A 22,221-nucleotide genomic window follows, 5' to 3' on the forward strand; every position below is an offset into this window, starting at 1 on the left:
TCTGAACGCACAGTACGTCGAACTTTGAGGCAGATGGGCTACAGCAGCAGAAGACCACACCGGGTGCCACTCCTTTCAGCTAAGAACAGGAAACTGAGGCTACAATTTGCACAAGCTCATCGAAATTGGACAGTAGAAGATTGGAAAAACGTTGCCTGGTCTGATGATTCTCGATTTCTGCTGCGACATTCGGATGGTAGGGTCAGAATTTGGTGTCAACAACATGAAAGCATGGATCCATCATGCCTTGTATCAACGGTTCAGGCTGGTGGTGGTGGTGTCATGATGCTTTATATTATACTAGGAAATTGATTGCATCATGTGGGCATAACAGGGGAGAGGGTTTTACAGCAACCACTGCTTATTTTTTGCACATATCTACGTGGCTGCTATTGTAATCCTTGCATCATTTTGCACATATTTGACTGATTACATAGGACATGAATTTGCACATGTTGGTGCTTTTAAATGTTTTTAACTTGTCTGTAGTATGAATTTAAATAAAGATATTTGATATTTTTCCAAAAACTATATATTGAGTGGGTACCTTTAACATGTCACTCTGTTTGTTTGCACTGAAATGGTGTGGGGAATATTTTCTTGGCACTCTTTGGGCCCCTTGGTACCAATTGAGCATCGTTGCAACGCCACAGCCTACCTGAGTATTGTTGCTGACCATGTCCATCCCTTTATGACCACAATGTACCCAACATCTGATGGCTACTTTCAGCAGGATAATGCGCCATGTCATAAAGCTGGAATCATCTCAGACTGGTTTCTTGAACATGACAATGAGTTCACTGTACTCAAATGGCCTCCACAGTCACCAGATCTCAATCCAATAGAACATCTTTGGGATGTGGTGGAACGGGAGGTTCGCATCATGGATGTGCAGCCGACAAATCTGCGGCAACTGTGTGATGCCATCATGTCAATATGGACCAAAATCTCTGAGGAATGCTTCCAGCACCTTGTTGTATCTACGCCACGAAGAATTGAGGCAGTTCTGAAGGCAAAAGGGGGTCCAACCCGTTACTAGCATGGTGTACCTAATAAAGTGGCCGGTGAGTGTAGGTGGTTTGGGTGGTAGCACAGGGCCCAAGTCTTCTAGGTAGCCCATAGCCACCCAGAATACCCACCAAATTTTATACTGAGAAGGACCTTGACTCATGAAATCCTCAAACATCTGTTCCTGCTCTCAATACACATGTAGACAAGAGCCATTTTAGGAACTTTGAATGTCCTTCGAACCACAGATTGAAAGTAGGCGGAAGGGACTTATCCTCCATTCCCCAAGAAGATGACTCTAGTACCAGATGTAGGAAGTGATTCCAGACTTATAGGGGCTATAATATTCATACAGCCCAGAGCCCATGATATCCTTAGTCCACCTCTAACACTGTTATTTGACTTTCGCTTGCTGTGAGTGTATTATATACCTGGGCATTGTCGACCTTAAGATTATGTCAATGCAACAAACTCGTGTGACTCACTCCTGTAACAAAGCTGTAGTTTTAATCAATCAGCGAGACAGGAATATGGTTCGATATTGAGTAAGTAATTTTAAAGATTTGCTCCTTTGAAAGAACATTGAAAGTAGTGACGGGGAAATGTGAAATTTCTTTCCATCCCCGGCAGCTGTTTACGGCCATGAATCTCAGAAAATGTGCAAGTTATTACAGATCGGTGCAATTAGAGCTGCAGCCAGAGATCCCATAGACCAAGGAAATGAGATTCCAGCTGCTTTTACATTCTGATCTATAACCTTCACCTCTGATTTGTATTCACAGAGGCAAGTGAAACAGTGGCTAATAATCCATAACGCCTCTTACCTACCCTCATCTCTTATACATATACAAGGCTTACACTATTCCTCATGAGACCATCAGCAGTGTATGAATTACTCAATCCCCCCAAGTGGCCACATACTTGTTTTATCATTTCTCTCCATTCCCGTAAATATAAGTTGGGATCGTGTTTTCACAATGTTATTATAATTATATTACAGAAACACTGGGTCTTACAGGCAGAAACATTGGGAATATTTATCAGGGCTTCTGCGCCACATTAGTGCCAGCTTATAGCTGGTCCGGGCATGGAGGGGCGTGAGGGGATGGGGACGTGGCTGGCTGGGCGGGCGGTGGGCCAGAACATGGTGTTTCTGTCTCCGTGCAGGCACACTCGCAGGGCCTGCCATAGAGATAAACTAAACAGGCCCCGGTTGGATACATCAGTAGGCCCCCAAATCTCCTTCAAAGTCAAATGGAAATAATCTGAGAAGAATCACATTAGCCTCAGATGAGTCAAGTGTAGATCTTGTAACCTTTATAGTACCTAGAAACATGCTTTTGGTGTCATCTTAAAGATAAAAAATCTCATCTTTTAGACTGCATAAGGCTTGTGGTTCTGGCTGACATAGAACTGAAGAAACAGACAGTTAAAGTGTAACTGTATAATTATAAAGATTTTACCAAATTATCATATGTGATTCCCCCTTTAAAAACAAACAGAATGATGCCTATTTTGTGCTGCTAGCCTGTTTCTTTCCAAAGTTATGGCATTTTCTGTTCTGAAAGTGTTTGACAAAAATCTTTCTTGCCAGAGGTGAAGTGGTCGAAGACTAACGTCTGTCAGTCGGTGCCCTCAGGCTGAGGCCAGTTAACTTGCCCACACATCCCATGATGTCTTGTGTTCTCTCTTAAAGCAATTTAGCATTAAATTCTGCACAGTGCACATACATGATGTATATGGTGACAGCCTGGCAGCTTCCACCACATGGAGGAGCATGTACAATCATTAGTACATGATGTATATGCCTGTGCTGTGTGAATAGCTTATCTGCTCAAAACACACTGTGCAGAGTACAGGGTGAGGGAGGGGAGCAGCATAAGATGCAGAGAGAGACCGAGAAAGTTCTGTAGAATCACAGACTGGAATGGAGGGACTGATAGGGAACAGGAGAGATCTTGTACCTCACTATTCTGTGCAGGGGACATCTGTTTCCACTGTTTTGAACATTCTGAGCTCTGCTACATACACAGAGTGAGCTCTGTCACATGACCTCCTCCTCTGTGAGCAAGGAGAAGCATCCCCTCACATGAATCTCCAGTTTGTAGAGTTTATTTATTCTACAGACTCCAGGACTAGTCAGCACAGGCAGAGGAAGCAGTTATTGCAGCTCTGAGGTAATCTGAGGGGGATAGCAAGGTAACTGCAGTATATAGTGTCATGCTGGAATTAGACATTTTTGCACCACACGCAGTTCTCTACAGTTTAACTCCAACCTTTGTATAACAAAGGTTAACTAGCTGTGATGTACAGACCATGGCTCCAGTCACCTGGGGCCAAAGTTCTCTCACCACCTATTTAGGTTCCATCCACTGTAATTCTAGTGCTGGATATACTCTTAACTTAGCTCTCTTTTGTCTTAGACACTCTTACACCTGATATCTTTAGGGCGGCATGGTGGCTTAGTGGTTAGCAATACAGCCTTGCAGCCCTGGGTTCATGTCCCAGGGTCAACATCTGCAAAGAGTTTGTATGTTCTCTCCTTGTTTTTGTGGGTTTCCTCTGGGTCCTCCGGTTTCCTCCCACACTCCAAAACATATTGGTAGGTTGATTAGATTGTGAGCCCCATTGGGACAGGGACTGATTTGGCAAGTTCTGTGCAGCCCTGCATAATCTGTGTGCGCTATATAAATAAAGGAATTATTATTGTTCCCTGATTTTGGCTTTCGTATACCGACCTTCCCTTTTGTATCTGTGATTCAGTACTTTATCTGCCATCCCTGTTGTGACCTGCAACGCTTGTTACTCTTCAGTGTTTATTGTTTGTTTGTCGTGTTTTATGTCCTCACTTTGGTGCAGGGAAGGACTTTCAGTCAGTTACTGGCCACCACTTAGGGTGGCGGCCAGTAAGCAGACAGGTGACAGTTTTGGTGGCTTAGTTTAGGGCTCACTGTCCTGTGTGTCATTCCTAAATTCTGACCTCCCACTACATCTAATTTGTATTTCCAACTATGGGGAGCATTCGTTATTTTTGGCACTAGGTGTTGTTTTTTGGTGCCCGATTTTATTAGTGTTTAGCACTGTGATGTTGTATTGTGGCACACGGCCTTAATGTGGCGCATCGCAAGAAACGGAGCGCCAGAAATGTCAAACCACATTAATGAAGGGTTTTAGAAGTTGGTAGATTTGCTTTTTGTTGGTTTAATTTTGCACCAAAAAAAGCATAAGGTAAAACAGAAGTGCAGGAACAGTGTGGGCATTGAAGAGCTGCACCCTAAGTGAGCAACAAAATAAAAAGAAAAGAAGATAAATTGTGGTATCAACATATAATAAATATGGTGCACAAGGTGCAGCAACATAAAAAAGAAACATACACCAAAAAACTGGCACAAAGTGAATAATAAATGCCCCGCTTTGTGTGTAACGGACCGTAGCTCTAATTCTGTAGATCACAGAATTACAATCCTGATGTGTTCTGAAAGATGAGTTTCTTATCTTTACACTCAGGAGAACTCCATGGGAGCATGTGCCATTAATAGTGGAGCAATGAGATTTGCCTGGATAGATTGCTAGGAGCGATGGTCCCTGTAGGTTAGTGGCTGCAGAACAATGTGACCTGGTGACCATGATATTGTTACTTGATTTTCTATTGCAGTGAAAACCAGAATTAAGTATAGGGGTGTCTGAAGTAACACTCAGGGACACATTGATTCATGTTTGGGGCTGTTCACATTCATAAAGGGGTTTGGAAGTTGATAGACTTGCTTTTTGTTGTTCTAATTATGCGCCAAAAATTGCCCCAAAAAAGTGTTGGGAAGAAAAAAGTGCAGAAAAGGTGTCAGGATTCAAAAGCTGTGCCCAAATTGTGCCCTCTGTCTCCAGCCTATAAATTTGATTCCTCTAAATATAGGTATACTGGAGAGATTCCAGATAAAAGATGAAGTCTAGAAGTCATCCCCTATGACTTGGTAGGGGTAAAATCTTGTGACACTTTCCTTTCCACACTATCACGTCAACACAACAAAGTTAAAGGGGTTGTCTTTACATCATGTTTTTGTAATGATCGTGTAATGTTTCGTTTACTTGAGTATACAAAAAAATAACCATAATACATCTTCCCACACTGCCGGCGAACCTGAAGACCAGTAGAAGAGAGATGAGGGAAGAAGAGGATGCAGGGGGTGAGCGCCAGAGGATGAGTAATAAGTATTATTTCATTCATGGGATTGGTGGCTCTGCTGGTCAATTTATTCATGGGGGGGGGCTCTGCTGGACATTTTATTCATTAGGGGGTGCTGCTGTGCACATTGTATTAAATGGGGGGCTGCTGTTAACATTGTATTAAATTGGACAGCTGTGGACATATTATTAATGAGGAGGAGCTGCTGGACATTTTATTAATGAGGGAAGGCTGCTGTTGGACATAGCATTAGTGAGTCTGCTGGACATTTTATTAGGGAGGGGAGGCTGCAAGACATTTATTGATGAGGGGAGACTGCTGGACATTGTATTAGTGAGGGGAGGTTTCCAGACATTATACTATGGAGGGGAGGCTGCTAGACATTTTATTGATGAGGGGAGACTGCCGTACATTATATTAGCGAGGGGAGGCTACTAGACATTTTATTGATGAGGGAAGGCTGCTGGACATTTTTTTAATGAAGGGAGGCTACTGGGCAAGATGGCGTCTTTACTCTAAACTTTACTGTCCTAGCCCTGGTTCTCACTTAACCCAATCTTCAGTGCCACCCCCTACTTTTACATTAAGAATTAAAATTAATAAGGCAAGTAAGCACATTTCTACTTAACTCCCTCAACAATTAAGAAATCCAAATTACAGACTTGATTCTCTATACAATTACTAAAAATGAATCTTGTAACACTATCTCTTCAGAAACTTTTTTTTTTTCTTCAGAAACTTAGTTACAAGATGAGAATTTATCATAGGACATCTACCACGTCTACCTTAAGCAAGAACTGATCAAGGAATAGTGTTCTCGCGTATCTACGAGACTTGCAGGCAGCCGGCTGACATCGCCTCGGGCTCATTTACATATTTCTATAAAGTTATTTTTTGTCGTATTCTGCACCCATAAAAAAGGAAAAAAGACTGCCATCAACCCCTTAAGGTAACACGCATGATTGTGTGGATGGTCTACCACCAGTAATCTTGCCCTTTAAGTTTTAAAATTTAATATACAAAAAGTACAGTGCAAAAAACCATACAATTGTCTCTCCGTCCAACCGCTCCCGATGGGTGCCGTACTATTACCGTGTGTGTCAGAATGGGGTTAAATAAACCTGCCCAGCAGGTAAGACCTGCCCACGATCACCCCATCTTTGTTCACGATCTAAATGTAATTAAGAGACTAGGGGTGATTTCCCGCAATCCCCAGACTCTATTGTCGAACTCTATTGTGATGATTTTATCATCTGAGATTGAAATAGAGATCAATTAACCTTAAGGCTGTAAACAATGGGATTTGCGTTGCTTTTGCACTGCAATTACTTACACAATACACAATACATGTTGCAAGTTATTATTTCTGCTTTGTCTTCTGTCTCGACAAGAAAAGTGACATGGAAATTCTGTACCACCCACACAGACATAAGAAGTGTGTTAATTCAGGACTGTGTATATGATATCATTTCCATGACTAATAGGGGTAGGGAATACATGATACAGATAGATGTTTTTCTCGATGCTAGTAATGAAAATATGGTATTACATGGTGTTTTGTATTATAGTACAGTATTAGATAAATGAAGACGGCCAGCAAGGTTGATTAGGAATTGTTGGCTGCATATGAGGTTTATGATTAAAGGGGTTGTCCAACATAATTGCAAAGCTGCTTTACTGCGGTAAGAAGAAACATACCGGCCTCCGCCATTCCAGCACCAATCACCCAGTTCCGGTTGGTGGAGTTTATCGTTGCAGCATCTGCTTGGTGATGGCAAGTGAAAGTATATAAGTTGGATAACCCTTTTAACCTCAAATCAATGTATCGGGGCGTAACTACAGTGGTAGCAGCCATAGCAGCGGCTATGGGGCCTGCAGTGTCAAGGGGCCCCGTCATAGTATCATAGTATATATCAGGCTGGAAAAAGACACAAGTCCAACCTTTAAGGGTTAACAAAATGTTTTTTCCCCATAACAATTTGACACTAAAGAATGGAGCCCATAAGGTGTCACTTTCCTACATGAGAAGACTAGTACTATTTAACATACAGACTTTGCACTGGAGCCCTTCAGCTTCAAGTTACGCCATTGTGTTTTATGTATAAATGGTGTATGGAGTGTATATACTGTATGTGTGTATATGGCACTGTATGTGTGTGTATATGTGATGTGCATTTGCTCTATGGGACACATTTACTAGGGGCTTTGCACCGCACTTTAGTCGTACTGTGCACATTATTCAGATTCAACAAGATAATAGTGCAGCCTCCCTGACTGTCTACTTATTCAGGAGAATATGTAGGAAAGGATAATCACATTGTCCTCCTTGCAGTATGTAGCTTCCCATGTCATCTTGTGCTGAGGCCAGGGGCGTCGCTAGGCTAGGTCAAAAAATCCAGGGCCCATGCTCCGGATCTTTTGACCCGTGCCCCGAATGTCCCGGTGTCTGGGGAAATTTCCCTACTTTCATCGCTATCTACGTCCTCAGGACATAGATAACGATGAGCACTGTAGTGGTGAAGGAGCCGCCGGCACTGATGAGCACTGTAGTGGTGAAGGAGTCGCCGGCACTGATGAGCACTGTAGTGGTGAAGGAGCCGCCGGCACTGATGAGCACTGTAGTGGTGAAGGAGCCGCCGGCACTGATGAGCACTGTAGTGGTGAAGGAGCCGCCGGCACTGATGAGCACTGTAGTGGTGAAGGAGCCGCCGGCACTGATGAGCACTATAGTGGTGAAGGAGCCGCCGGCACTGATGAGCACTGTAGTGGTGAAGGAGCCGCCGGCACTGATGAGCACTGTAGTGGTGCAGGAGCCGCCGGCACTGATGAGCATTGTAGTGGTGAAGGAGCCGCCGGCACTGATGATCACTGTAGAGGTGAAGGAGCCGCCGGCACTGATGAGCACTGTAGTGGTGCAGGAGCCGCCGGCACTGATGAGCACTGTAGTGGTGCAGGAGCCGCCGGCACTGATGAGCACTGTAGTGGTGAAGGAGCCGCCGGCACTGATGAGCACTGTAGTGGTGAAGGAGCCGCCGGCACTGATGAGCACTATAGTGATGAAGGAGCCGCCGGCACTGATGAGCACTATAGTGGTGAAGGAGTTGCCGGCACTGATGAGCACTGTTGTGGTGAAGGAGCCGCCGGCACTGATGAGCACTGTAGTGGTGAAGGAGTCGCCGGCACTGATGAGCACTGTAGTGGTGAAGGAGCCGCCGGCACTGATGAGCACTGTAGTGGTGAAGGAGCCGCCGGCACTGATGAGCACTATAGTGGTGAAGGAGCCACCGGCACTGATGAGCACTGTAGTGGTGAAGGAGGCGCCGGCACTGATGAGCACTGTAGAGGGGAAGGAGCCGCCGGCACTGATGAGCACTGTAGTGGTGCAGGAGCCGCCGGCACTGATGAGCACTGTAGTGGTGCAGGAGCCGCCGGCACTGATGAGCACTGTAGTGGTGAAGGAGCCGCCGGCACTGATGATCACTGTAGTGGTGAAGGAGCCGCCGGCACTGATGAGCACTGTAGTGGTGAAGGAGCCGCCGGCGCCATTCTCTACTACAGAGAGCAGGAGACGCGATCACCCGGCGTCTCCTGCTGCAAGCAGCTCACTACAGCGCCGGGAGCAGGAGATGCCGGGTGATGACGTCACCGCTCCTCAGCGCTGGAGTGAGCGGAGAGAAGCCGGGGGAGACACAGAGATGAGTATCAGTGTTTTTTTTTTAATTATGCAAGGTGGAGGGGGCAGATTGAGCGGACTTTATGGTGTCTATGGGGAACATTACATTACAAAGGGCTTTGGGGACAGTAAAGCCACTGTAAAGACTTTGCGGAGGGGTGCTGTGGAGGACATTACAGGGGGCTTTGGAGACATTACTAAGGGCTGTGAAGACTTTGGGGGTAGGGGGGGGCTGTTAGGGACATTACTGGGGCTGTGAAGACTTTGGGAGGGGATTGTGAGGAATATAACAGGGGGCTTTGGAGACATTACTAGGGGCTGTGAAGACATTGGAGTGGGATATAGGGCACATTACAAGGGGCTGCAAAGACATGGGGGGATGTGGAGGTCATTACAGGGGACTTTGGGAACATTACTAGTGGCTTGTGATGACATAGGGCGGTGAGGGACATTAATGGGCACTGTGGGGGACTTCTTAGTCAGGGCTGTGGGGAACATTACAGGGGGCTCTGGGGAACATCTTATTGGGGGCTGTGATGGACATCGCAGCGTAGGTATTAGGTGAGGGGAATCTTTATGTGGGCACGATTAGGCTCGGCATTATTTAGTTATGGGTCACATTGAGAGCTAATTAGTGGGGGGCACAGTTATTATGTGTAAATTGCATTCTTACTTGTTAGTTCAAGATTAGAGAACATTATTAGGTGGGTGGTAGACCAAGGGGGTGTAATGTAAATTATGGGGCCTTATACTGTGGTGGGGCAGTAATTGTCAGCTTTATTGTGTGTAAACCAGCATGTATTTATATAATATATACACGGCGACGTACAGGATAGGTTCTGTAGGATTGTTCTTAAGTTGAACTTGTATGTAAGTCGGAACTGTATATTATATAATTGTATCCTAAGACAGAATTTTTCTGGTCTCTGTGACAATGTTGGATTGTTATAAGAACCAGGATTAACAATAAAGCTTCATTACAGACGCCTGTGATAACTGTTACAGCTGATTATTGTAGTCTACGGATAAAGTACAGTAAAATACCAAAATTCAGGTCTTTTTGTAACTAGGGGTTGTCTGTAAGTCGGTTGTTCTTAAATAGGGGACCGCCTGTATATAGGTTTTATGGCTTTATAACATGTTATATTAGGAAGCACCTCCTGGCACTGGCTGTAACAGGTAGGGATTTCTCCTGTATTTTATGTAGCTGTATGTATTGTGTACAGGGGTGGGAATTACTGAAAGTGTTATGTATATGCGTTGGGGCCCGTGCCCCGGATGTTTTACCACCCTACCAACGCCCCTGGCTGAGGCATCATGGGACTGATAACAGGCAGCACAGAGATAGAGAAATCGGACAGTCCAGATGTAGCCTGATTCAAGCAAATTGAAGGCAGCACTACGTGGTTGATCTCCTTTTCTGTGTCTTGATTTACTTAACACAAGTATTTTACATACTAAAGAGGTGTCTGAGCAATCACGCAGCCTGAGGGCAGAGACAGGAGAATTTCAGGCTGCGGGAAGGTGAGGAAGATGACAATTTTTCCTAATGAGCCCTATTACCAAGTCCCATCTATTCTCATGTGTCACTGATTCTACGACACCGGAGTATTCCCAGCTCTATCTTTCTTGGAATCCATTTTGCATTATGTAAATGGCGACTCCTGCTCCATGCGCCATACGAATCGATTCCGCCACTTCCTAGGACAAGGGTGATTTTCTTCCATCGTACTTTCCAGCTGATGGAACCTCATTACACTGACTTCTGCCGAAGTCTTTCTTGTGCTGCACCTCCCTGTCACATGCATAAAGCAGAATAAAGAAGATTCCTGGGTGAGTGCCGCTATCTCTTGTCTTTATTTGTATGGATCTTTTTATTGTTTTCCCGTTCCATTGTTATTCTAAAAATCAGTAGCTCATATATTTATTAAAAGAAACATTAGTAGCCGTCGGCTTTTCAGGAGACTCCCCGAGTTGCCAGCAGACCCACCAGGTCGCAAGGGGCGTGTTTTCTCTTCCCTAATGTCTCCCTCAACTCCTTCATTCCCCATCCCTCAGGAATGTTCTCATCAGCATGACTCGGCCAATGTTTCCATCAGCTCCTTCATTCCAATTTGGCCAATGTCTGTCGAGGGTGGACTCCGAAAGAGGAATTCCTGAGGGAGGAAGGAATGAGGGAACTGAGGGAGACATTAGGGAACAGAAAATACGCCCCTTGCGACATGGTGGATCTCCTGGCAAGGTACCAGCTACTTTTTTTTAATTGATTTAATAATGAGCTATGAATTTTATAGTAATATCTGAATGTGCAGAAGACTTTTGTGTGAACCTGTCATTATGTTTAATGATCAAAACATGATGACAGGTTCCCTTTAAACTGTATCGGCATCCACAGGATGCCAGTACAATTTAAATCTATAGCATTTATATTCTTGGGACCCCAGATACTAAATCATCCAAATCTGGCAACACATGGATGGAATTCTCTGGATTTTACAGATAGTGGTCTGAAAGCTTTACATCCGCTTGTTTTGATAGGGAGATGCTAGAGGCCTTTCATAGAAAGGTGTTCAGCAGCCCGTCTGTGTCTGGATAGTAAGTGGTCGTACTGAGGACCCAGAATATGATGTATGATAATAATAACAATTCCTTTATTTATATAGTGCACATAGATTACTCAGCGCTGCACAGAGTTTGCCAAATCACTCCCTGTCCCCAATGGAGCTCACAATCTAATCAATCTACCTGTATGATTTGGAGTGTGGGAGGAAACAGGAGGACTTGGAGGAACCCCACACAAACACAGAGAGAACATACAAACAGTTTCCCTGGATGGGAATTGCACCCAGGACCCCAGCGCTGCAAGGCTGTAGTGCTAACCACTGAGCCACCATAGGTATGAACCCATAGGTCACCACCTATTCTGCTCCTTTTCATGTATGTCCGTTCATGATCTACAGCATCCAATCTGAAATACAACACACTACTACACCTTATGGTTTGACCTCTATTTATACTCTGAATTGCAATATTTTGGTGGGTCATAAGCCAGATACAAAAACAATTCCTGATGAAGGACCCTCATGTGCGCAGTTGAGTTGTCCTGTATAATAAGGGCAGATCCAACCCTTTTGTATGGACAGCTATTGGCTGAGAACAGGCGGCTGCTTCACTATGAATGCAAACTAAGAGCAACAATGCCCCGGCATCTGCGTATGAGGGGAAGAATTTGGTTTTCTTAAGCAATTTATACTGAGGAATGCAAGGGGGGGGGGGAGGAATGTTTGGGAGAATTCTCAAATTTGTACCCAGGAGGATGATTGGCCCACGTGAGAGGGGCACCGGGTTTAGAAACCTCACAAAACCAACCTCTGTGGTGTAGCAGAATTGCAGTAAATGTTTCAAGAGAAGGTCTAATATAAAAATCTGCAATTTTTCCACTGACTAAGCCAAGATTTACGCACATGCGGACGATTAGCAGAAAATTATTTTCTGCTAATGTGTAATCAGTAAAGCCCCAGACACTACACTTTACTCTCCAAAACTACACAACAACAAATCGGATTGCACCAAAATGCATGTTAGTCATGTTACAATGGAGCAATTAGACATATGACTCTATAGGACTATAGACAAGCCAAAATGTGGATGCAAATCCCAGCCATAACTTATAGCATTATGGATCCTCAAGGTCGTTTTTTAGCAAGTAATTGGCACATCTACCTTTATCTACTGCAAAATATGCTACAATCAATTGGATTCAACTTAAAAAATGTATTAATTTGGGGGACTCTATATATTGTTGTTACTGAGCCTGGTTCTGGTGCTCTATATCTGTGTACAGCCTGGTTTTGGTGCTCTATTTCTGGGTACAACCTAGTTCTGATGCTCTATTTTTATAAAGAGCCTGGTTCTGGTGCTCTATTTCTGTGTACAACCTAGTTCTGATGCTGTATTTATATACAGAGTCTGGTCCTCTATTTCTGTGTACAGCTTGGTTCTGGTTCTCTATTTCTGTGTACAAGTTCTGATGCTGTATTCATATATGGAGCCTGGTTCTGATGATGTATTTCTGTATGGTTTCTTGTACTGTTTCTGTACAGCCCCCTTGTACTGTGTTACTGTATGAAGCATGGTGCTTATGCTTTGTTTGTGTACGGAGCCCTGTTCCACTCCTGTATTCATAGCACAGGCTTTGCTTTGGCGCTGTATTTATCTATGGCGCTAATTACTGATGCTCCGTACTGGTGAAACTGTGCTCAGTTCTGGTTCTGTGTTTATTTACTAAACTTTCTTCTGGTGCTGTATTTATACACTAAGCTATTATAATAATTTATAGAATGGGATGCACTATGATATAATTTCAGGGCCCTGTATATATCTTAATTAAAGTGTGTGAAGCACTGAATATAATAATAATAATAATTAAGAATAATTCTTTATTTATATAGCGCACACATATTCCCCAGCGCTGCACAGAGCTTACCAAATACGGTAGGTCCCTGTCCCCAATGGGGCTCACAATCTAATCAACCTACCAATATGTTTTGGAGTGTGGGAGGAAACCGGAGGACCCGGAGTACGGCAAAAGTAATTTGGGGGAGGCACTAGGAACTACTCTAATTGATGTTAGTACTCATAATTAACCCTTAATTGGCAGTAGTTATATGGATGCTAAAATTCTGCCATGTTACCTTTGTCTGAATGAGACATAATTAGCATATTTCTGGATTGTCATGGTGGACATTGAAAAAAAAAACTGGAAGTGCAGCCATGCTGGTTGATAAAATTATGCTAACATCACCTTGTTCTAATGGGTGTTTTATTAAATCAGAAAATCCTTGTAAAATGGGTTAATGCCCACAGGTCCGTGTTCTCGAACATACATTCCAGAAAAAGGTAGTATTCCATATTTACTACGGAATTACGTAATACGCAGGGACAGGCAGAGCGCATCAAAATGAGACTCATTCTACATAACAGTATCCTGCCCGTAAGTCAAAAAGTAGCAAAAATTTGCAATATTTCATATCTTTTACCACTCAATCCACTATCCAAAAAACGAGTTTGAAACTCCGAATCAGTCACTGGGGCAAAATAAATGTTTGTCTGGAGCTACAACTATAAAATATACATTTTCGACTTACATACAAATTCAACTTAAGAACAAACGCCTGTGTGTAATAGCCACCGCTGTACGCTGAAGATTTACATTAGCTAAAAATATTAGCGCACACAATCATAAGATGTCAGATTTACTTTATAATAAGGTTATTTTACCATTTACATATACACAGGCTGCAAATGCAGGCGATAAAGCGCGGTGGAGATTTCTTCTCCTGTACATAGCCCGGGGCGGCTGAGAGGAGAGAATTTTATTAAGACGCTGCTAAGCGAGCGAGCGAGGCTTTTATCCTGCCCATACAGCACACATCACAGCACAATGGATACACACGGAGAGCCGCAGCTACACTAACAGGATAATAGAAGAACCGCAGCCCAACAGCAATGCACAATGCTCCATCTGGGGTAGACTTCATGCAGAAATCAATGGGCACCCATGAAACGCACTGACATTATGGGACATTAAAAAGAAATCTACCCCTAATATCCATCATGATAAACCAGGGGACACTTATAGATCCAGGCACCGTGACTGTGGTCATCTTCTTGTTATCCATGGCCTCCTTCCTTTTTTCGTCCTTCCTTCCTTCCTTTTAAATTTATATAACGCACACAGATTCCTTCCTTCTAAATTAAGCTTTTACAATTATACAAATGAATGTGCATGAATACGCTGACCCCGCCCACCCATTTCCCTGTGTGAGATTACATCAAGCAGAGGAAAGGGGAAGTGCTGAGAGAGTAGGGGGAGGGGAAGACATTGTAACAGCCAGTGAAGCTACAGCACAGGGGGGCTCTGGTAACAACCCCCCACAAGCTTTTCAACTTTTAAAATTATGCTACTGGGCCCCTTTGTGCTGTAGCTTCACAGGATGTTACACTTAACCCCCTCCCTGCTGCTTCAGCACTTGCCCCTCTCCCTGCCTGCTGTAATATCTGCTTTTGCATAGTGTAACAGACTGTGAAGCCGCAGTTCGGAGGAACTCTGTTAACACTAAAACACAGCCTTTCACGCTCATTGGTATACATTTAAAAGTTGATTTTAGAAGGAAGGAGGACATGGATAACATATATACGGAGACTCCCACAGTCCCGGTGCCTGGATCTATGAGTAATGTCCCTGGTTTATAATGGTGGTTTATGATGGTAGATTTCCTTTAGATTGATTAAGTATCATTAGAGCCATGCCTCCTGTTAAAGAATACGGATAACCCATAGGAGGCCAGAACTGCATCATTCCGGTACTTCCGTTTTTCAGGTCTGTGTCCAGTCGGAAATTTTGTGGGAAGAAGAATCACCAGACCTGCTCAATTGGCCTCCTTGGATCACGTGATGTCTCTTCCGTTTCCAGGGAACTTCACTTGTTGAGAACGTTTAATGAAATGGATCCCATGAGCCCCCGGAATTTCTGGCTGGGGGAAAATTGTAAGTAACGGAGCAACACAGGAAACAAGAGCTGGAGAGGGGATCAGGGGAGCTGGTGGGGTTTTTTTTGCCCCAACAAGGCCCTATCTCCAAATTCCTGGAAAGCCCCTTTAAGGATAACCCTAGACCACTTCATTAATGACCCGACAACTCTCCTCCTTTATAATAATTCCATCCTTCCACATAAAAGAATATACCAGACAAAGGCTTCAGCATGTATATAAGCAGCCAATCTAAACCAGCAGAACTGCAGTATAAAGTGGGGGAAATAAGTTAATTTTCAGATCTTTTCCGTTCCCAACAGCTGATACAGCTCAGCACTGCTGAGAGCTCTGCAGCCCAATTTTAGGGATATCTTTAGCATGAAAGTTTAAGATATAAGAGACCTAGTTTTTCGGACTATACCTGCGCATTCTGGTTTAAACACAGATTTTAGAAATTGTAATTTTATAGCCAGATTGTATCTTTAGTCTTTAAAGAAACATCCCAGGAAGATCTGATTTACTGTTATTGATTTATAGTATATGCGCTGAAAGACTCTGCGCTGCTGTAATGAACTGGACAATTTGATGTCATGCGGTTCATGAGGTCATGCGGATGTCATGAGGTTCAGACCTCTTAAAAATTAGGCGCATGGCTCACTACAATTGAGTTAACTAAATCCATTAGCAAAAGTTAGCAAATCCATAAGCAAGCAAATAGAATCTGTGTTTCTATTAGAACAATTCCCCCTTATCACACAACAACAATAATAAGCACAAAAATCAGAAGATTTATCAGTCTCAGAGGCAAATTTATAATATCAGGAATGGTGCAGAACTGGAACTGGAGGGCAGGAACACCCCTCACCAGACCAGTCTACAGGACCTATTACTTGGCTTGTCTTATTTCTGGCTAGCCTGACCAACGACTAAGCCAAGTCTCCTTGTCAAAGAAGTCAAATTTTTCCAAAAGGCCAGTGTACACCTCAGTCTTTGCATCAGTTACCATGAGCCAAAACTGGAGGTGGTGACTACATAGGGATAAATGATAATGAATAGAGATGAGCGAGCACTAAAATGCTCGGGTGCTCGTTACTCGGGTCGAACTTTTCCCGATGCTCGAGTGCTCGTATCGAATAACGAACCCCATTGAAGTCAATGGGAGACTTGAGCATTTTTCACTGAAAGAACACATTGAAAGAACACAGTGAAGAACACATTGCAGATGTTCCGTACATCTGCTAACTTATCGGAAGACACGCGTGCCGAACGGTGTTCTTCACAATAGTATATAAAGAACTATATGTGTGAAGAACACATTGCAGATGTTTTAATTGTATTCTTCACTGTTCTTCACTGTGTTTCGTTAACTAAATGCTCGATCTCAAGTCGGCGAAATCCTCGTCCAAGCAACGAGCTGTTTGAAGTACTCTAATACTCGAACGAGCATCAAGCTCGGACAAGTATACTCGCTCATCTCTAATAATGAAACAATAGGCACCTGTTCTGTATGTAGGACCACTTCTGGTTTTATGTTAACCTACAATAACCAATGCAAAAAACTGGTGGCATAACAGATGTGAACTGGCCCAATGATGTAGCAGGTTTGAGTTTGTCATTTGATGCAACTTTCTACTATAAAACAATCAGAGAGGGAATTTCTTAGCCTGATGCAGGTTTTTTGTTTGGATTTTAGTGACTTAAAGGAAATCTAGTGCTAGCTAGTAGACATATTAAATTACAAATACTTACCTTCTCTCCTCTTGTTGTTGATCCCAGCTCACCTAGAAAAGAAACTTATAATTAGCAGCATGGAGCGCAGGGACGAGACGCCCGATGCTCCGGCCTGCTAAATTTGCACACCTCCTCTTGACATCACCTCCCACTCCAACATGGGAGAGGGAGGCATCTGTAAATTCATACCTCTCACATTATGTGACCTCCTTCTTCTTCCAGCATGGGAGAGGGTGGTGTGGGGACGTGCAAAATTAGCAGCCTGGAGTGCTGGACATCTCGCCTCTGCACTCCGAACTGCGGATTATAAGTTTCTTTTCTAGGTTATCCTGGTGTGTCAAACATAAAGAAAGCCACTGGCAGGATCGACATCAAGAGTAGCGTAGGTTAGTATGTATAGTTTAATATGTCTACCAGCTAGTGATACATTGGGGCAGATTTACTTACCCGGTCCGTTCGCGATCCAGCGGCGCGTTCTCTGCGGTGGATTCGGGTCCGGCCGGGATTCACTAAGGTAGTTCCTCCTCCGTCCACCAGGTGGCGCTGCTGCGCTGAAGTTCCCTGGAGGCGCGCTGGAATGCCCTGAAATTCACCGGCCAATACCTAGTGAAGGTAAGTGTAATTTTCGCAACACATTTTTTGTTTTAAATGCGGCGGTTTTTCCGAATCCGTTGGGTTTTCATTCGGCCACGCCCCCCGATTTCCGTAGCAAGCATGCCAGCGCCGATGCGCCACAATCCGATCGCGTGCACCAAAATCCCGGGGCAATTCAGGGGAAATCGGCGCAAATCGGAAATATTCGGGTAACACGCCGGGAAAACGCGAATCGGGCCCTTAGTAAATGACCCCCATTTCCTTTAATAGGTAAATTGTGGCATTCAGGTGATTTTTTTAAGCAGTGCACTAAAGTGCACTGAAGGAAACTGGGGTTGTGCCTGTATTTCTCAGATGTTTGCACATGATTGAACATTATTTTGTTCCTAAAAAGATGCAAATAATTGAGCAATAACATTCCAGTCCCCAACAGGAGTAGGAAAAGGAAAATGTTTGCTTCTCAGGATTGTACTGCTGTTCATCTTTTATGTTTTGCATAGATGATAGATAGATAATCTAAGGAAGATGCTGGACTCCCAATTGTAGTTAAAAGTAGGTTGTCATTGTTCCATCAATGCTTGAAAAAGGTGCTGTGTCACCGAAACGTTGCATGATGGAAGACACTGCTTTTGACTACAATTGGGAGTGTTGCCTCTTCCTTGGATTATATTATTGAACCTTGCCCCAGCACTTTTGTTGTGCTGCTCTGGACTTCATTTTCATCTTGATAGATAATAGATAGTTATGGATAAATAGATAAATGGGTAGATATTGATTAAGACAGATATTTAATAGATTAGATATATATAGATATGAGATAGATAGATAGATAGATAGATAGATAGATAGATAGATAGATAGATAGATAGATATGAGATAGATAGATAGATAGATAGATATGAGATAGATGATTGATAGATAGATAGATAGATAGATAGATAGATAGATAGATAGATAGATAATAGATTAGAGATAGATAGATAGATAGATAGATAGATAGATAGATAGATAGATACCATGTTTCCCCTAAAATAAGACATCCCCCGAAAGTAAGACCTAGTACAAGTTTGTTCAGGCTTAGAAATATAAGGCCTCCCCTGAAAATAAGACCTAGCGGCAGCCATTGCAGCAGCTCCCCCCACGTCATACATTAGTATTAGGAAATCTTTTAGATGTTGCAGAAGGTTGTGACATGGGGATATGAAGGATAAGAAGGGTCATTTACGGAAATTATTTTTACTAAACATGAGAGATTGGGGCCAATGATTCTAATAGAAATGGAGTCACAAGAAATACAGCATGAAATTCAGAGTTTGGAGAGTTAGGAGGTTAGAGAAATTGATTTTTTTTGTTCAACGATAAATGTAAATTCTTGTTCATGGAAAAATAAGACATCCCCTGAAAATAAGACCTAGTGCCTCTTTAGGAGCAAAATTCAATATAAGATACTGTCTTATTTTCGGGGAAACAGGGTAGATAGATAGATAGATAGATAGATAGATAGATAGATAGGAGATAGATAGATAGATAGATAGATAGATAGATAGATAGATATGAGATAGATATGAGATAGATAGATAGATAGATAGATAGATATGAGATAGATAGATATGAGATGGATAGATGATAGATAGATATGAGATAGATAGATAGATAGATAGATAGATAGATAGATAGATAGATGGATGGATAATAGATAGATAGATAGATAGATAGATAGATAGATAGATAGATAGATTGATGGATAGATCACATAGGAGTGGGACAAGTGTATATATGGATCTAGACCACCACTAATCTTTACGATATTACTTTTATATAAAAAAATACACAGGAAGTTCAGATGTCACATTTCTCATTAACCCATTCTTATTTGACAAAGTGCAGACTATACATCTAAGGTATACAGTAACTCTGCACTAGAGGAGTCTACAAATATCTTAAATCCAGTGAAACCTCTTAAAAAAAGACCACCCTTTATCCAGCTCAGATCTGATTTCTAATCCAACTACATATTATACATACTGGCCATCTTCTTTGAAAAGACCACCCTAGTTTCTAGCATAGTTTTGGGTGGTCATCACAAAGTAGTTTCCCTGTTGCTATACAGTTGATTTGCCTTAAACACTCTTTGGCCAAATTTTTACAAATCTCATTTGAATGATGTAGTCGTAACAATAAATGTGGGTAAAAAATATGTATCAAAATGCCATTTAATAGGGATGGGGCAACCACTACACAACACAGGATCATTGTCCCTAATTGACTAATGGGTGACAATACTATAAACCTACTGACAAGTAACAGTAAGACTCCAAAACTCCAACGTGTCAAGTATAGTAAAAATGTTACAAAATTGTGAAATAATCATGGGTACTCCAGCATTGCATAAAATATATACAATGTATATTCTAGGTAGATAAAACTGTGCATAATTTACAATATAGAATTTTTAAGAACAATTTTTGACCACATACATGACACCTTATAAGACACCTATTGTAACTGGCAGACAAAAGCAGGACTTGAGGACATACATGTCCTGTGCCGGGAGAAGTTTTCATGGATGGGAATAAACTGGAATGACATGTAAAAATAGTCGAGGAACATCAGTATCTGGTTGATGGAGATGATGATGATGATGTTGATGATGATGATGTATGACTTGTCTCACCAGGATGAAGTGATCCTCTCTTGTCCCTCACACCAGAGTCTGTGGAGCTATGGTCATCCTGACATGTATGTCCAAGTCCTGCTGGCGGGATCTCAGTATCAGTGCTGGTCAACCAGGTAGATTCAGTCTCCCTTGTCCAGCTCTCATAATAGCGAGGCTCAATGGCATCCGCTCTACTTCCTCCACAGCCCATAATCCTGAATGGTCCGAATGAAGTATCTGGAAGAAATAAGATGCAGATGTGTATCCCTGCAGAAGCGGTAGACCCTAGTGCAGAGCAGGACTCATCAGATCTTTGTCCATCGCCTGGAGGCAGAAGGAGCTCCTAGGAGGCACATGTCCAGATATCTGCTTGCAGGAGATAATAAGACAATGTAGAAGTGCAACAGAGGCTTGTGATGCTACAAAGTATCCTCATTGCTTCCTACGGTGCATTGTGTTGCTTTTTGTGTCTGCCTTTGAATAGACTCTCTTGTATCCTTCTCCTCCTGGGTTATGGTTCTTCTTCTTCTCTAGACTCTAGTAGGATCAATGCCAGCTCTGTTTCATCCTCAGTGGTCTCAATCAAGAAGATCCCCCCTGATAGAGAAGAATGAGGTTTGCTGACGTCTGTAGCTTTGGCCCAGAGCTCCCAGCAATGCAGGAGGATGTGCTGCCTCCAGTGCTGGCTGCAGCCTGTGGATGTGATGAGGATGCAGGAGCTCTTTGTGCTGGTGTCAGAGACATAACGTGAGGAAGGTGGAGTTTTATGGATCGTAGCTTTTGCCAGCGAAAATGTAGCAGAGCATCGACCCTGCGTGATGTCATTACACACTCATTGCAGCTGCTACACGTGCGCTGGAAACACCTCTCTGCCTGCGGAGAGCAAGCAACACTGCTGCCTCCCCTATTGTGCTGGCTCATTGAGTCAGGGGTCTGAAAATATGCACTAATACGTAATCCCCTATGTATAACATCCACATATATACCCGCGTCATACATCAGCAGATGCTTACGGATATTACATCTTACCTTCATGTGCAACAATAATAATATGATGCTATAATACTATAAAAAATATAGCTTTATTTAGAGAGCACATCATATTTCGCAGCACTGTACAGGTCAAGGGGTACATAAACAAACACCACAGTAACATCTATGTCAGTGGTGGCGAACCTATGGCACTGGTGCCAGAGGTGGCACTCGGAGCCCTTTCTGTGGGCACCCAGGTCATCACCCCAGAATGAAGTTCACCAGACAGAACTCACAGAATCTTCCTGCAGAATCTTCCTACAATGATAGGTGAATTTGCCCTCCTCCTTTCAATTGCCTTGGTGTCCTTAGGAGGCTGAAGGATTGAAAGTTGTCAATGAGCAAGGAGAAATAATTACTGCTTAAATTGCTGTGCTGGCACTTTGCAATAAATATGTGGCTTTTGGTTGAAGTTCGGGCACTGAGGCTCCAAAAGGTTCGCCATCACTGATCTATGTGATCACTCATACAGTATATATCATATTATTCTATATATCTACTTTGTTTCCCCCTTCCTGGTTAGTCTGGTGTTAAAATAATCCTTCTAGTTTGAGGGACCAGGAAGCAGAGTCTTTACTTTGTCTTGTTATAATGCTCTGACTCTGGATTACACGGTATCCCCTTCCAAGAGCCATAGCTGATGGACCAGGAAGCAGTGAGTTTACACAGTGTTGTAATCAGTGTCGGACTGGAGTCCCCTGGGGCCCACCAGATAAAAATATCCTGGGGCCTACCGTTCATCAACCCTAATAAATAAACCCTAGTAGCCTTCAAATTTGGATGTCTTAGGCCAGATCTCTAGGGTCCTGTATTG

At 43.0% G+C, this 22,221-nt stretch overlaps 1 protein-coding gene and 1 long non-coding RNA gene across 2 annotated transcripts in view; one reads left to right on the plus strand and one right to left on the minus strand.

Moving 5' to 3' along the window:
- LOC140132516 (uncharacterized) overlaps positions 1-15,405 on the plus strand; it is a 121,009-nt gene extending 105,604 nt beyond the window's left edge. Inside the window, exon 3 of the long non-coding RNA XR_011855668.1 lies at positions 15,244-15,405. This is a non-coding gene — a long non-coding RNA (uncharacterized lncRNA). The remainder of the gene's footprint in view (positions 1-15,243) is intronic.
- BAALC (BAALC binder of MAP3K1 and KLF4) overlaps positions 1-21,285 on the minus strand; it is a 62,834-nt gene extending 41,549 nt beyond the window's left edge. The window contains exon 1 of the mRNA XM_072151404.1: positions 20,394-21,285. Coding sequence (XP_072007505.1) covers positions 20,394-20,586 — 193 coding nt within the window. The 5' untranslated portion in view covers positions 20,587-21,285. The remainder of the gene's footprint in view (positions 1-20,393) is intronic.
- Between the last annotated feature and the right edge of the window lie 936 nt (positions 21,286-22,221).

The sequence above is a fragment of the Engystomops pustulosus genome, chromosome 5 (assembly GCF_040894005.1).
Source record: "Engystomops pustulosus chromosome 5, aEngPut4.maternal, whole genome shotgun sequence".
In the NCBI taxonomy this organism is placed as follows: domain Eukaryota; kingdom Metazoa; phylum Chordata; class Amphibia; order Anura; family Leptodactylidae; genus Engystomops; species Engystomops pustulosus.